General features: G+C 43.7%; 1 protein-coding gene and 1 long non-coding RNA gene across 2 annotated transcripts in view; one reads left to right on the top strand and one right to left on the bottom strand.

Annotated features, from left to right (window-relative positions):
• Window positions 1-6,875: 6,875 nt before the first annotated feature.
• LOC110305979 (uncharacterized) lies at window positions 6,876-11,018 on the bottom strand. The gene is made up of 3 exons (XR_002379214.3): window positions 10,839-11,018; window positions 10,169-10,529; window positions 6,876-7,149 (listed from the first exon to the last, which is right to left on the bottom strand). It is a non-coding gene; the product is annotated as an uncharacterized LOC110305979 (long non-coding RNA).
• Window positions 11,019-11,131: 113 nt separating this feature from the next.
• Cdrt4 (CMT1A duplicated region transcript 4) overlaps window positions 11,132-17,420 on the top strand; it is a 34,351-nt gene continuing 28,062 nt past the window's right edge. The window contains exon 1 of the mRNA XM_021177816.2: window positions 11,132-11,316. Within this exon, the coding sequence (XP_021033475.1) occupies window positions 11,229-11,316 (88 nt within the window). The 5' untranslated portion in view covers window positions 11,132-11,228. The remainder of the gene's footprint in view (window positions 11,317-17,420) is intronic.

The following is a 17,420-nucleotide window of genomic DNA, read 5'->3' as shown; positions in this document are numbered from 1 at the left end:
ATAAATGGTAATGTTCTATGCACCAAGACAGGCTCTATATACATAGTAGAATCTAATAGCAGAACTTGTCCCTCTGCGTGGCCTGATAGGCATCCTTAGACCATCCTTTCATTTGGGACTTGTTTGGGAGTAATTCAGATGTTACCACTGCTCCCTTTAAGATGGAAGAAGTCAGACACCCCAAGAGGAAAGAGATTTTCCAAAGGCATGGAAGTTTTAAGAGGGCAAGTGGAACTTTGCAGCCTGCTGCTAGTGTGTAGAACAGACAAATGGAATGCCCAGGCCTAGGAAATACCAGGGAGAGACACTGCGGTTGGAATCACTGCTCTGTGGTGGGTCAGTAGTCAGAGATTTGCTCTATGGGTTAAGTATAGACATCACATGTCCTCTAATGGAGCCAGCAAAGAAAAACACCAAATCTGTCTCCTATGGAAAGCCTGCTAGCTTCTGCCATGGTGCCATCCTGAAGTGACTGATCAGGGGTTATTTCTTGAGTATTTTCTGTGTAAGGCTTTGATGTTCACAAAGGCAAGAGAAGCAGGTCATGTCAGGTTCCTGGAATTACAGAAAACAGAAATGAGAGATTTATGAAAACGTTGTGGTGTGTTTTTAAATTTTTATTTTAAATTTTATTTGCATGTGTCTGAGTGAGTGTAAAATGTGCGTGTGTGCTGTGTGTGCATAGGTGTGTGCATGTGCATGTGCGTGTGCGTGTGTGTGTGTGTGTGCACCTGTAGAGTCCAGAAGAGAATGGTGGATCTCCTGGAGCTGGAATTACAAGAAGTTGTGAGCTGTCCATGTGGATACTGGAAACCAAACGTGAGTCCCCTGGGAGACTTAACTCTTAACTACTGAGCCCTCTCCAGCCCTTGTGGTGGTATCCTTGATGCTCATTGAAAAAAGTAATACTTACAACGATATACAAAATGATTTGCCATATAATGGCATCATTTTACATGAACTATAGGATGTCCAGAGATGTTATCATTTAATAACACATGGCAGGAGGGAGGCCAGGCACAGCACCAGCCCTAGATGAAGCAGTAACTGGGAGGACACTGAGCCACAGCACACACATGTCACCCACTTCAAGATTATGGGATAAGATGAAAAGGGTGTTAGGGAGGCTTCACCAAAGAGGAGGACCCCAGAATGCTGCATAGAGCCTTGGGAGGGTTCAGACTCTCAGACTCTCAATTCTGAGAATTAGCTCCCCACTTTCTGTCTCTGTTCATGTTCATCCCACTGGGCTCTTTCTACTTCTTAGGCTCTAGTCTAGTCTTGGTGGACAGACAAAAAAAAAAGTTCTTTGTTGACTTGCTTCCAGATGTCTTTTTACACTATGGAAGTGATTTGGTTTCTTTGTGGTTTCCTTGGAGCCACTTTACATGAAAAGCATCCTGTGGGAATATGTAGGAAATAAACTAATTACCACTTTAAAAATCCAACACTGTGCCTGTGGCCGGGTTGCTGTGTGGAGCATGTGAGAGTAGCATTGAGAGTGGTTGGTGAAGCTGATGAGATGGGAGTCTGCCTTAAGGTGAGGTGTGGGTGCTCTCCATAGGGGAGTAGGTGGTAAGGAGCTTTGTGAAGTGAAGTGGGGCCCAGAGCAACTCTGTGGGTTTGAAAGCATTCCAGCAGGCCTGTGGGGAACCTTCCTTAGTGCTGAGAGGTCAGAGGCTGTGGTCATCCCAGATTTAGTTTCCATGTCACAGCCTCTGGCATCACCCATACCAAGAGGGATGCAAAGGAAATGTGAGGTTTTGGAGCAAGAGGAGTGCAGACTTGGAGAGCTGGTTCAAAATGGCGTGGAAGACAGAGTGAAGACAGGCTGGAGTTTTTCATGGTGGTTACAGAATACTGCTAAGTCTAGGGAATGACTATGGGTAGGGGCTTGTGTGGTACCCCCAAAAAGAGACCATCCAGGCTTTTAATCACCTTGTTGCACTGAGGCAGGAGGACTGGAAGTTCAAGGCCAGCCCAACTACATGGTAGCTCCAGTAAACTGGAGACAACCTTGAGTGCACAGCAAGGTCTGGTTTAATAGATCAACCAACCACTCAACTGACCAACCAGTCACCCACTGAACCAACTAACCAACCAAGCAGTCAACCAACCCAAAAATACATGTTACTTTTTCCAGCAGTTTTTGTCAGTCATGTGCCCCTGACTGTGAGATATAGTTCAAGAAATGAATCACTAGATGATTTTGACATTGTATAAATATCACAGATATTTATAAGACTAAGATCAGTTATGCTGTAATTAGATGATATTCTATAGAACCACTGCTCTGTGTGTTATCGTTGATTAAAAGCCATGTAGATCATGGCTGTCTGGATTATTCTGATCACTTTGCAATGTAATGTTAGTAAAACTTGTGCTTCTCCATCTAACTGAAATCTTGTACCTTTTGATCTCCCTCTTGCCCCATTCCAGCTACTGGTAAATCACCTTTCTGCTGTTCCTATGAAATTGATATTTATTTATTTTTCAATCTAAGATCATACAGAATATGTCATTCTGTACTTGACTTACTTAACACAATGCCTTTTGACTTCATCATTTTGACAAAATTTCTTTCTTTTTAAGGGTTATATAGTAAAGTGTGTATATATGTATGCACGTATGCTGTGTGTAAAAAGGAAACGTGTGTGTGTGTGTGTGTGTGTGTGTGTGTGTGTGTGTGTGTGTGTGAGACCACATTTTTTTCTATTGGTGGAATCCCATGGTTGATTCCACATAGTAACTCTTGTGTGCACAGTGCTTTAGTGAATATGGAAGTGCAGCTAACATGACAATTCCAATTCCTTTGATTGGCTCCAGGAGTGAGATTTTTGGGCCATATGGTTTGGAGTTTTTTAAGGTTCCTTGTTGTCTCTGCAAATGGCTGTTCTAATGCACATTTTTGTTGGTAGCTTACAAGGCTCTCTTCACCACCATTTGTCAGCTCTCATTTGCCTGTTTGATACTAGCCATTCCAGCAGTGGGAAGTGTTCTCTCTCTGGGATTTTAATTTTACTTCTTTTATGACTGGAGACGTTAAGTGTCTTTCATATCGCTGCTGGTCATTTCTATTCTTTTTTTTCTTTCCTCTTCGGATCCCTTGGTCCATTTTTAAGTTATTCTCACTGCAAAAGTAATCAATAGGCGAGTCGATGGACAGTTCAGTTCTTTGGATTTCTGTACAAGCGACACAAATTATCAATGAAAACAAAAAAGTAATTAAATAAAAATGAACAAAACCACAAAGCTTCCCAGACTGTGCTCCAGAGCTAAGGAGCCATTCCTGCTGTCAACTGTGGAAATCTGTATTTGTAACCCACCCCAAGTTATTTGGATGAACATGTTGTGGAACTGGGAACATGGGGTTGTGACAGTGAAAGGAAGGACTGTGAGACAGCAGACAAGAGTCTGAGATCTGAGGAGCTAGGGCTGTTTCCCTTAAGGATGCACACCTTTTGGACTGGATGGCATGTGACTGCATAGACACTTTATGGGTTTGGGGAGGAGAAAACAGACTTGGTCGTTCTTGAAATCCATTGCAAGTGACTGTAAGTCTGTCCGGGTGTTTTCCTGTGCATTCCCCACTGTCTGCAGACACACCAGGGAAAACATTCTCTCACTTCCTGGACTCCTCCAGCCTCCTCGCTGTGTCTTTCTTTCGAGCTTTCCTGGGAGTGGAAGCTTATAGTAACTTGCCAATGGAAAATGGAATTAATTAGTGAAGAGACAGTCTTGCAAAATAAATGACGTAATGTGTTCCAAAGATAAAAGAACTGCCTAGGAGATTGTCTGTGATTCTGGGTAAGGACACCACAGTGTTCTTTCTAGAGCTGAGAACTAAGGGTTGACCAGGGATTGGCTCTGTCAGGACAGCTTGAAGCTGGGGTGTTTGGTGCATACCCAAGAGAAGTAACAGAGCCCACAAGAAGGTGTGAAGCAGCATGCCTGGGTGGTGCTCTGCTGTTCTCTTATAACTTAGCACCTTCGTGGTTTGTCAGTGATCATCTGTGCTCCCAGGTTGATAGTTATACAAGGGAAGGCATGAGAAGAGAAATTAGCAAACATCATTCTGTAAATTTATCAACTAGCTCTCTATCCAGACAGATGGACACCTAACTAGTTTAAAAAAAGGGTTATGTGTATACATGTGTATACATGTGTGTGCATGTGTGCAAGTATCTTAAGAGGCCAGAGGAGGGCATTGAATCCCTTGGATTTGGAGTTATAGGCAATTGTAAGCTGCCCAGTGTGGATGCAAGGAACCAAACGTGGTCCTCTGGAAGAGCATCAAATGTTAAATGCTGAGCCATCTCTCCAGTCCCAATAGCTAGCTTAAACAATTTTTAAACTTAGTATGAAATATAATGTTTTTGTTTGTTTTTTTTGAGACAGGCTCTATGTAGCTCTGGCTATCCTGGAACTGGCTCTGTAGTCCTGGAACTAGGCTAGCCTCAAACTCACAGAAATCCACCTACCTCTGCTGGGATTAAAGGCAAGCACTGCCATTGCCCAGTGCAAGATAACCCGTTTTGGTATGTCTACCATTGTTCCTTGCTCTTATCCCTCCCCTCAACTACCCTTGCCACTTCTCCTTCATGTCTCTTGCTGGTCCCCTTCCTCACTCCTGAGTAGTTCTTCTCCTTCTACTTTCATGTTACATATATGAATATGTATACCTATATATGTCATATATATATGCATATATATATCACATATGAGAGAAAACATGCAATATTTTGCTTCTCTAATTATCTTCATTTCTGTTCCCTTCTCTTTAACACTCTTCTTTCCCTCACCTGGCCTCCTTTTACCTTCATCTCTCTCACATACTTGATGTGTATGTGTGTGTGTGTATGTGTGTATGTGTGTGTGTGTGTGTGTGTGTGTGTGTGTGTGTGTGAGAGAGAGAGAGAGAGAGAGAGAGAGAGAGAGAGAGAGAGAGAGAGAGAGAGAGAACAAAATGCCATATTTTATATTTGTATTTCTGAGTCTGGCTTATTGTGAGCCCCTGATCACTCCTTTTCCTACAGGTGACATAACTTCCACAGTGACCTGCTGATGACCCAGTTAACTATCATTGATGTCTTTGATTTATTCTCTTCCATCTTAGCTTTGGCATGTATTAGAACACAGTCCAATAAGTTTCTTGAAAAGCCTCATTGAAATAAAATCTTCATCCCATATAACTTTCCAGTTGAACACATACATTTCACTTTTTATGTTTCTACAGATTGTACAGCCATCATCACAAACAATTTTAGGATATTTGGGTCACCCCAACATGAACCCCACATCCTTTAACTATCATTTTCTAGCCTTCCTGCCTCCCCTAAGCCCTAGACTCATCTACACTGAACATTTCATATAAATGGGATCCGAGGCTTTTGGGGGTCGCTGGCTTTCACCTAGCCTAATGTTCATAAGATTTATCCACATGATACAGAGTAGGACACCACTCCTGCCTTTCCCACAATAATGTGCTGGCGAAGTGGGTAGATACTGGTGCCAGACTGCCTGCATTCAAATCCAGCTCTGCTTACATGCCCCCGTTGACTGAGCCGGAGCAAACTAGTTTGCCATCTTGGGTTCAGTCTTCTCACTAGAAAACGGAGATAAGAAATCTGTAGCTTATTTCCAGGGTGCCCATGAGGGGCAAATAAAAGCATGACTGTAAAACTCTTGGCCTGGTGCCCAACCTCTGACAGAGCGTCAATAAGGCTGGCCATGACTGACTTATTTAAAGAGCTGTGGGCCCAAAAGGCACGTGAGTGACTATGGTAATGTTGTAAGCTCATTGGAGGACTATGGTGGGAGGCCATGGAGACCAGCAAGAACCTCATTTCTGCACAACAGAGAGTTATTTATTTATTTATTTCGATTGCAACTAAAGCCCATGTCCACTATTGATTTTTGCGATACCATTGTCCTTTTTTCAAAACTTTTGAAATTCACTTTAGGCAGATTGAAACTTCTACCATTTCCTAGCGACTCAAACCAGTTTTCTTAGAATATTTATACCATTGCTTTAGGCTCTGTGCTACATGTGGGAAATGACTTTTGACCTAGAACATATAGGTTAATGCAGAATATATCAGTCAGGGAAGAAAAGGGTCAGGAGAGGGTTTCATATTTGCTGAACTTACTTCAGAGTGTGCACAGTTACCAGCTGTTTGCCGTCACTTTTTGGGGACTTCCTTCTTGAGGTTAGTTTTTTCACAATGGGGAGGCTGTACTGACTTATGGAACCGTTTCTGTGATGTGCAAAGCCTGCCTTCATCTCTGGTGGTCTTCCATTTCTTCCCCATTAGTTATAGTTGGGACCTGTTTGCACTCTAAGAGCCCTCGTGCACATTTTAAATGCACATTTTAAAGCACATTCCAACACTTAAATGTATACCTGTTATACTTCCTTCCACAAGCCAAATATTTTGGACTCCCTCCCCCCCCCCCCCCCCCGCCAGTGACAAGAATGGGACATTGAACCTCTTGGGCTAGGTAAGGGTTTTTACCATGGAAACATATTCTCAGTCCTGAAAAATGTTCTTACTAAAAAATAATAAAAGAAAGCACACATATAATCTAAAAACAAAGCTCAAATTCATGTGGTTTTTATTTGTATTTTCATTTTGATTCCAGAGTTTTCTCAAAGAAATGCAAATATGGAGAAGCCAATACAATGAATCCATAGGCAGCTTAGCCTCCAGAGTTATCATGCTTTGTCAACTTCCTTCCTTTGAAATCTGCTTTATTTCTATGTAGTCTTTGGGGCTGTAGCCTGTTAAAGCCCATGGCATTTTTCTCTCCCACAGACAGCTTTACATTATTAGATTAAAGAGGCATAGAATCTCTGTTATGTAAGCATTTTATATTTTAATCACACCCCCCCTCCCCCGCCTTGATCAGCATGGATATTTCCAGAATCTTGACATTATCTCGCCATCTACAGCGTAGCTTAAGTCTCTGTGGTTAGTTTGATGTATTCATTCTCTTCATGTTGATAGTCTGTAAGAATTGGTGTCTCTTACTGATGCCTCTAACTCCAGCATAGGTTCCCAAAGTTGGTTTCTGTGCATCTTGATAGTTGATTCTGTTCCTGTCTTTAGTGCAGGAAATGTTTACACACTAACTGTAGACTGGAAGGCTCTGGGGATGAGGAGAGGGAAATCACTGTGCTGCTTCAGGGGATATTAGGCTCACTTGTGAAAGGCAGAAAATCTGGCTCTCATGGAAATATTCATCTGCCAATGGTCCAGCGTGAGACTGGCTTGGCCCTCGATGTATGGTACAAATGACACCAGCTTTGGCCATTGGGCTTACATTTCATAAGTGAGAAAGGAAAAGACAACACAAGGCACCCTTGCCCCTGCCTTTAGGAACCTTCCTGAGAGTCAATTCTCACTCACATTTCCATGCTAGATCTTAGTTGTAGGTGTAGGGAAGTGCTTCTGATGCTCTGATCAGAAATCTGTGTGTGAACCGTGAAGGTTCTGTTCCCCAGCTGGTTCTGAATCAATTAATAAAGATGCTAGCAACCAATGAGCTGGGTGGAATAGGCAGGACTTTCAGTTTCCCCCACAGGCAGGCTAACAGATGCAGGGAGGAGAAAAATTTCTCAGTAATTCAGAGGGAGGAGGAGTCACTGTCCATGTGAGCTCTAGGGTGGAGTGGTCATTGGCCACTTCCCTGACTAGGCCTGGGGTAGCAGGCAGGTTATTAGAAACATAATTAAGGGCTGGGGAGATGGCTCAGTGGTTAAGAGCAGCGACTGCTCTTCCAGAGGTCCCGAGTTCATGGTGGCTCACAATCATCTGTAATAAGGATCCGCTGCCCTCTTCTGATGTGTCTGAAGATAGCTACAGTATACTCATATACATAAAATAAAATGAATCTTTTAAAAACAGAAAGAAAGATAATTAAACTGGGAGCAGATTTAGGGGGGCTAAACAAGGAGAAGGTAACTGGGCAAGTAAAGGTCAGAATTCGAGGTGCTGGGCTGGGAGTGAGAAGAAGGCTGCGATAGCTGAGGAAGGCTTAGAAGAACCTGGCTATTGAGCTAAAGCATATTAAAATAAGTTAATTCATGTGTGTGTTTTATCCATGGATCTGAGGGAACCTGGGCGGGGCTGGTAGGATGGTCCACCCAGAGCTTAAAGCAGGGTAGCCAAAACTACACGCTACATTGTAGGGATAGTGCACTGTGTGTGAAGACACATCTCTGTCTTTCTTTGCCTGCCTAAGGCACCCTCTGATTGGATAAAATAAAAAGCTGATGGCCTATAGCAAAGGCAGGAAGTAGAAGGTGGGAATTCTGGAAAGAGATAGAAATTCTGGGAAAGAGTCAAGGGCACGAGACTCACCACCTGGACTCCAAGGAAGTCGGATGTATGAAACTGAGGAGAGGTAACCAGCCATGTGGCCGAACGTAGATAGTTATAAATGGGTTAAAATAGGTTACAAGCTAGTTGGGAACAAGCCTAACTTAAGGATTAAGCATTCGTTTATTAATAAATAACCCTCTGTGTTATTATTCAGGAGTTGGGGGTGGGGTGGGGCTTAGAAAAGCACCAACAGTTGCTCTTAGTTTAAAGCCAGCTGGCGAGGTCCATCTGGGTGTTGTCTTTATTCCAGGTAGCTCTTGAACTCAGCTATAACCAGTCTCCTGCTCTTGGATATTGGGTACTCAAGACTTAACAGTATTCCCAAGAAAAGGCTGTGAAACAGTTGTGGGATTTATGTAAAATAACCAAGTAACAACGGGGGAAATCTATAGAAAAAAATTGTATTTTTTTTTCACATCTTCCAAATTTTGTATGAAGTCTTGGAACAGCTGTGGACCTTCACGAGGGTGCTGGGAATTGAACCCTGGTCCTCTGCAAGAACAGCAATCACCCCCAACCACCAAGCCATCTCTCCAGCCCTCATGTAAAGCTTTGGAAATATGTCTAGGATCATTCTACTGTTTACATCATATGAGGGTTTGATTGTGTTAAGTTTAAAGGTGCTAAATAAAGCCTTTTGTGATCAATTTTAAAGTGTTTTTGAGTAGATAATGAATATACTCAATTCCTACTTAAGTAGGAATTGTTTGTTGGATAATGAGTAAGTGACCCATGGACAAATATTCAGAAGTAACAATACTTTATGAAGACAGCCTGACAGTATGAGAGCGGTTAGTCTCCTATGGTGCCCAACTTGCACATTTAACTGTATCACTAACTGTAGAAAAGAGCGGTGCTAGGCTGGCTGAACACTGCAGATTCTAAGTGCTTGGGAACAAGGAGGGTTTTGGATTTGGGATTTCTGACTTGGGAGTATTTGCATGCATCATGAGGTCTTGGGAATGAGTCTAAGCACAAAGTCTGACTGTCCATATACATTGTATGAGAACAGCCTAAAGATAATTTTGTATATCTGCATTTTGACTGCATTTTAACTTTTCACATGGAGTCATGTGTCAAGTTCTCTCCTTATAACATGTCTTCTCTCAAGAAGTTTCAAGTTTGGGAGCATTTCAAACTTCAGGGTAGGGATGGTCCACCTGTCTTAGTCACTCTTCTATTGCTGTGAAGAGACACCATTATAGGCAACTCTTATAAAAGAAAGGAGGCACCCAAAAGCCTCAGTAGAAGCATGTGGTGAGGCCACATACACAGCATCTGACTTGTGGGGAATTTGCTGCCCACAGAGGAAGGAAAAATGCATCTCCCTGCAGCTAGCAGCCAAAGGCCAGGCAAGCCCTGTGGGAGGCAAACAACTCAGGCTACAGATTTTCTTTTCTTGGTTTGGAGTCTGGCCAGGAGTGACATAGACATGAACCAGCTGAGTGTCATGGCCTCCTAAAGTACTTTGTGCACGAGCAGGCATCTTTCTAGCCTCTCCAGTGGTCTGTCTGTCCTAGGTCCTGTGCCATCTCAATGATCAGTAGCTATATAGATCTAGACCAGACACAAGCAACTGAGTGTCCTTTACTTTACAGGAGGCTTATGGATAGGGAGTTTGGAAGTTTGGGGGAATCCTAAGACAGTTACTTCCCCATCTGTTGTACTTCCAACCTGATCTGTGCTAGACACAGGGATGCCCACCAACTTCCCCAGCCTGGCTGGCTCAACACAAATCCCGCCCTACCCAACATCTGAGCCTCCCTGCACCTCTTCACACACACCTTCTCACAGGATCCATCAATGCGAAAAGGGAGGAGCCTGTTAGAAACACTGAGTGAAGACACAAGAGGCTGGAAAGAAGGAGCTTGGTGAATCTGAGGTGTAGCTGATTCAGGCAGAAGCTGATGAAAGAGAAGGCACCACCACCAAGTAGGGACTGGAATCTAGAGGGAGGCGAGAATCCCAGCAGCTAAACAGAATAATCATGAGAGCTCTGCATGGGCTTTGAGTTGGAGAAGCCAGCATTAGAAAATGGTGATGATTCTGAGGAAGGCCAGGTACTTGCTTTGCAGACAGATCACGTGCTTGTTTGAGTCTCAGAAGTGCAGCTTCAGATCCCTTCTGGACAAGTTGAGGGTAAGCCTGAGAGCAGAGGAAAAGAAACATGGTCCCATCGAGAAACATTTGACATAATTGTGACTAGGGTTAGAGGAGTAAAAGCAGAGCTGTCCAGTCTGTCTCCTAAGTGCTGTCCAACATCTTTGAAGATAAAAATTCTCTCTCCAATTTCTCCCAAAGTACCTTGTTAATGCAACCAATTCTTTGTTTCCACTCCAGGTCTTGGAGCCAGACTATCATGTAGGGTGTGGTTGGGGAGAGGACCTAGTCATATGCACCATTATTGGCTTTCTAGTTGATCTTGGCACAAAGGATTTGAACTCCTGGACTCACTTGTCTTCAGAACTGGTCAGGTCTGGTTCAAAGTAATTCTTGTTGGAAGTGAGATTCAAGCCGGTATCTTCTTCATCCTCTGAGTCCGAACACCCTGAATGAGGTCATTTATGCAGAGTGCCTGGTCTTGGCCTCTCTGTCTCGGTCAAGGATGGGTTGCCCTAACATTCATCTTTAATGACTATGTCTTCAGCCAGTGGGCTCCCTGAGGAGATGATTCAGGGCAGGGAAACCTGACAACTGCTGATGTCACAATGCCTCTACTCACTGTGACAGATACCTGGCTACTGAACCACCTCAGGGGAGCAGCAAGACCATGGCTGACTGCAACAGACAGAGGACAACAAGGGATCTGGGACCCAGAGTTCAGGGGGCTGCAGGATACCAAAAATGATCTCTAAGCCAGAAAGCAGCCTCTCTGGGCAAGAAAGTAGCCAAGAGGTCCAGAAAAAGACGTGGAACCCCAGGAATTATTCAGGTACCATTGATGGGGCCCCTCCTCCCAAGTCAGACACTTGTGTTGACAAAGAGGGAAGGCTAGTCAGGAAGTCAAAGGTACACACCCAAACACTATGGGTCATGCCCTTTTCAGGACAGTTCTTCCACTTGGTTAAAGGAGTTCAAGATCACAGTCCACATCACCTGTCACCTGAGACTATCCAACACACACTAATGTTTAAGGTCTACCCCTGGGTGTTTTGCCTGTATGTCCATGTGAGGATGTCAGATCCCCTGGAACTAGAGTTATAGACAGTTGTGAACTACCTTGGGATGCTGAGAATCGAACCCAGGTCCTCTGGAAGAACAGCTAGTGGCCTTAATCACTGAGCCATCTCTCCAGCCTGAGGCTTACAGTTTATAACGATGGCCAAATGAGAGCCAAGTGTGGTGGTACACACCTTTGATCCTGCAATTGGAGTCAGACACAGCCAATCTCTCAGTTTGAAGTCAGTTTGATCTGTATAGGGAAATCTAGGCCAGTCAGGGCATTACAACAGACCTTGTCACAAAAACAAATTGTCCAAGTGACTGTCCTATATAGTCAGGGTTAACAATGTCATGTAAATATAAGTACAAACCAAACCATATAAAAACATCTATGTATGTATGTATTCCATGGAGGCTGGAGGTAAGGGCTTTTATCATTTAAAAAATATATTTTCTAACTCATTTTAAAGTTTATTAATATACAAAGAAATGGGTTTATAATAGTGCTTTCATATACATACACATCTATATTTATATCTGTACATTTATATTTACATTGATATCTCATTATACTTTATTGTTCTTTGAAAGGGCATATACTAAGATATCCCACAGATGCATAACTAAGTCTTAACAAAATGGAGAACCTCCAAAATGTCCAACTAGGCCTAGCTCATGTCTTTATTACTAAGTATCTATAAGGTTAGACATGGTGCTATACATTTGTATGCCCGATACTCTGGAGGCAGAGACAGGAGGATTGCCATGAATTTGAGGCTTGCCTTGGCAACACAGTGAGTTCACCAACCAGAGCTATGTAGTGAGAGTTTGAGGCAAGCCTGAGCTACATAGAAGGGAATACTTTCTAATCCTCTATCCCCATCCCCAAAGATAATGAATCTATAGGAAAAAACAAAACAAAACAAAACAAAATCAAGAGCCAGCTACACACATGCAAGAGAGTTTCTTCAAAAGATTAATTAATACCCAGGTTGATTATTTAGGAATTATTTAGAGAAAGGATTAAAAAACACTAGATACTGTTTTCTAATAGTGAGAAACCTTATGATTGACAAGGCACCTTAATATGTAGATCGGGATAGGGAAAGATGAGGGAGAAAAGACTCCCATCCCTACACATAAGGAGACCTGCACTTGGGTTAGGTTAAGACAGAGTCTTGTACCCTACTTGAGGGCATGTTTATGGGGGTCCAGAACCTCAGGGTCCCCCCAAAACACGTCTCCAGGTCGACAGTTTCTGTTTGTGCGCACTTGAGCTGAGAGTGAGTGTGAGAAGACTGGGAAGTGTTGCTGGCCAAGAGCCTGGGAAGTCAGAGCTCTGGGTTCAAATTCAAATGCTGCAGCTTGTCTGGGAGATGCTTCCAACTGTGTTGGGGTAGACAGGCCCTGGGGTATCTCTTCTTTCTTCCTGCTTAGAGATATAAAGCTGGGGCATCATCCATGTGCCTGCCCTTTGGTGAGTGCTAAGCCTCCTGTCCTAGGACCTGTGATGGGCAGGAAGAGGCCTCTCTTCTGAAATACAGAATAATCTGCAGGTCCCATGACACCTTCCCCTCCCCACGTGCAGACCCGAGATCTTCATTTCCTTCTGTGCTGTGAGCATCTGGACTTGTGGTCGTAGTGAGTGGTCCTAAAATTCCCGCCTTATCCTCTCCTAACAAGTGGATTAGTGGGTGGTGTGTGTGTGTGTGTGTATTCCAGTGTGTGTCTGAATATGGGAGTTCTCTACCTGTCTCTGTGTGTATGTGTTTGGTGTGTGTTGGGGTCTGTCCATAGGTATTTCTGTATCTGTGTATATGTTGTGTGTTTCTAGGTGTGTGTTCATGATGGTTTGCTTGTGTGTGCCCATCTACACTTTTAAAATAGTTCTGGAGACCACATGTTAGACAAGTGCTCTCCCACTGAGCTGAAACCTTGTTACAGTCTCACTAAGTTGGGCAGAAATCCTTCAACTCATACTGTAGTTCTCTTAGCCTTGAATTTGCAATCCTGGCTCAGTCTCCAGACCTGCGCCTGGGATGAAAGGTTGGTTCCCTTCTGAATTTTCCCTCAATGGCCATGCTCTCTGTTTAACTAGTAGCGTGCTATCGACGGGGCCCTGAGGATGGACAGCCAGCATGGAATCTTGCTTGATGACTTTGGCAAAGTTAGCAGGTGGTATCACTCATCCACTAGTGGGTTTTGGACAGAGAATGGGGAAAAAATGGAAAGAAACCTTGGGATCAGGAGAACACTTTAGAGGAGATGTCTGAGTGGAAGGGAGGGTTAAGTGCAGAGGCATGGAAATGTTATTGAGAAAACCAGCGGGGAGAGGGCTGGGAGAAGATGAGGATCCTGGGTCAAGCATGCCGGGAAAGGACACAGAAAATGGATGCTGGTAGCTTCTCCTTTGCTGAGGGCCCTTCCTCAGCCATAATTGGATAATACTGTAAGCTATAGGGCTGCCATTCTGGATAACTCCCATAATCCCAATAGCCCAAGAAGGGACAGAAACTGCTTAGAAAAGCAGCCAGTAATTTAGTAGACTGATGGCACAGAACACGTATGAATGTTCGTTTCCTTCTGGGTAACAAGGGCCAAGCTTAGGTCAGGAGGCAGCCTCTACTTTTGAAAGGCTTAAGATCTACTTGGGACACAGAGAAATGACTCTCTTAAACCTGCAGGCTTGCTTGGCCTGAGACTTTCAGTCCCCATCCTCCCAAATCCTACCTCCACTTTATCCCTATCCCCACACTCCCTGAGCATGCCACTAGAAAAAAAAAACAAAACTGAGGACAGTGAGGACAATGCCTTGTCTTAAGGTCACACAGCTAGTAGACTGAGGACTTGAACCCAGGACCATTTGACACCAGCATTCCAGCAGGGAACATGTGATTTGCTTGACCTCTGACTCTGGCATGTTTAAGCTTTGAATATGGCTTGGCCTGTTCCTCTTCCGACTGTCTCACATGTACATTAGCCAATCAAGCCAGCCAGCTTTGCAACTCAGCTTCGACTTTCTGGCTACCGCCCCTCGGTTGACAGACACGCCAATCTTTCGAATGCTTCCCAGTTGTAGTTGTCCTCAGGCTGCTTGTATATCCCCCATGGCAGAACAGTTTAGGAAGGGAGGCAGGACACAGACGCAAGTGGAGAGGAGGCATTTCAAGTGGGATGGACCACATGGTCTCTGATGTTCTCCAGTTGCCTCCTCCACAGTGACCTCCCCTGTCACCATCCACTACAGCCCATCAGAAACCATGTGGCCCATTCCACCTTGAGAACTCAGAGGGCGGAGCCATTGTGGAATGTACTGGGAAGTCACTGAGCAGGGAGAAAAGCAGGGCCAGGTTCCAGCCAGTGCCTGGCTGAAGCCAGACAGCAGGAACGCAGGGCCGGCCAGGCCTATGCTTGCAAAATATTTGCCAACTTAGAATTGGTTTTCATTGTTGATTTATAAAATAAATGTTTGCTTTATCTTTGTAATTGTAAAATTTGGGAGAACATGGAAAAGAATGACTTTGTTTGAGGTTTAGAAATGTACTTTGGGCCTGGGGATCCTTCCATGACAGTAGCTCATGCATCTTTGGGTCAGTGCAGGTGCCTGTGGCCCATCTGAAATCTTTGTAGTCACACATGCCAAGGACCGTCCCTCGACCCGACTCTTTGTCAGTGGCCATGACTGATCTTCTCCCTACTCCATTACACGACCTCTGCCTGATGCTAATGAGGCTAGCCGACAACACTAACTCCCACCCCCAACCCTGTAACCCTGCTCTTAAGCTCTGCCATCCTACTCAACAGTGGCTATTCTATACAGTCTTCCATTTCTCTCCTGTTAGCAATTTTCGTTCTATTCTGTTCCACTCCCAGTCTTTTTCCCTTCTCTGCCACCCTTGTATGTTTAAAAGGAAAACATTTTAAATTAAATATATGGCCCAACAAGATGGCTCAGTAGGTCAAAACACTTGCTGCTAAGCATGAAGATTTGAGTTTGATCTCTGGGACCCAGGAGGCAGAAGGGAAGAATTTGCTCCCTACTGGGAGCCTCCCAACCTGGAGAGGGTAATGGCAGGGGTAGGGTGGGGTGGGGTGGGGTGGTGGGGGAGTGGGGGGTGGGGTGGGGGTGGCGGGGGTGGGGGGGGCACAGAGTGGGCTCTGGTGTGATTTTAAAGTCTGAGGGTCTCCGGATAGTCTAGCTCTCTAACTATACTGAATTGCTGATGATAACTTCTAAAAAAGTCCTAGAAACTTTTTTGCTCTTTCTGAGGGTAAAAGGCTGCAGGCTTAGGTGATTGACACCCAGAGCCTAACAACCGGGTCGGGTGGGGTGGGGGTGGGGATTAAGTAACGTGGCCTTTGTTCTATCTCAGCAGGAACTTCCTGGCTCTAACTTTCAGGCTGCTAGTGGGAAGTCACAGGAAGAAAAAAAGGAAACTTTGAAAAGTGATTATAGTGTTTATTACTAAGTTGTAAAAAGTTTCCTATTAAAGCTATCTAAGAAAAAGGGGAAAAGCAGAAAGATCCTAAGAGGAGCAAGGGAAAAATTCTACTCTAAGAGGGGAAAGGGAAAACATTTTTCTAAGTGGAAAGGGAAAAAAATATTCTCCTCTCATCTCTTTGTCCTCAGTACTTCTACATCTTTCAGAATACACGATCACATGTTTAAAAAGTTCATCACATGTTTAAAAAGTTTACACAAAAAATCAAATTATAAATTGAAATAGAAGTTTACAATATAGAATGTTCACATGAATATTCATTAGGAGTAATTATCTGGCTAAACATCCATCACCTGTCACAGCTCCACAGGTTCACTGAAAGTCAAAAACCATAACTAAATTATTAAGTTAACTAAGTGAAGTTTTGTATAGGTAAACCCAGTCAATAGTTTATCTTCTGTCCTAGCACCTATACTAAATCGTTAATTCTCTTTTTATGATCTTTGGTTGATGGTTTTACAGCCTTGGAATGCGCTCTGAGTAGGAGAAAATCTGGTGACTAAGAGCAATTAATGGTGACACATCAGAGACTGACAAAGTTCTCACTGCAGTTTTGACTATCAGAAAAGGACCTAATAGCAGTCCCATTATAAAAGAGCTTAATAATCACTGTTATAATTTGAGGAATTCTTTAAGGATCATCATTAAGACTTAAGAAGTCATCTATTTGTCTATATAGCATCACTATAAGACAGCACATCTTCATAGATCTGCTGAGATCTGCTCAAAAGGGTGAGCTAATACCTAGTGATGGTTATATATGTTTAATAATAACAGGAAAAGCATATTAATAGCAGGAATCTTTGCTAAAGTGAATTCTCTTCGGGCCTTGCCAATTAGAGCACATCTGTCACGGATTAATCCGAAGGAGACCATCTCAGGAAGATCGCCTGCTAGTTACTAGCTTGTCCTATTATGGCTCCTGACAGCTCCCAAAGTTCAATGAGCTCCTCATGGCTTACATTCTGTTCCTGAGTTGGGGTTAATCTGTCTCTTAAAAGTCTAGAAAAATGAAACAGAAATGGAAACTAAGACAGGCATTTAACATATTGCCTTCATATTGATATCTGAGTGATGTAACAGCATTTACCTTCAGAGCTGGTGTCTTCCGGGCTGTCTATTCAGTGACCTTTGTTTTGCTGTTCTGTTCTGTCACTGTCTTGTTATGACAGCCTCATAGCAGACTTTGAAAGCCAGGCACAAGTTCACTCACCCTGTGCCCCGCCCCCTCACCTTTTCTACTCTCAGCTTTTGCCACCACCATAAACAGTCTAAGACAGTTTGCCAATTTCTCCATAAAGAACAACAATCCAAGTATGATTTTGGTTGGTATTGCACAGAATCTTTGGGCCACATGCAGGCAAATTGACCT

Source organism: Mus caroli, unplaced genomic scaffold (genome assembly GCF_978045245.1).
Source record: "Mus caroli unplaced genomic scaffold, Mus_caroli_1 scaffold_13, whole genome shotgun sequence".
Classification (NCBI taxonomy): domain Eukaryota; kingdom Metazoa; phylum Chordata; class Mammalia; order Rodentia; family Muridae; genus Mus; species Mus caroli.
The sequence above is the reverse complement of the archived record's forward strand: the minus strand, read 5'-3'. Positions and strand labels throughout refer to the sequence as shown.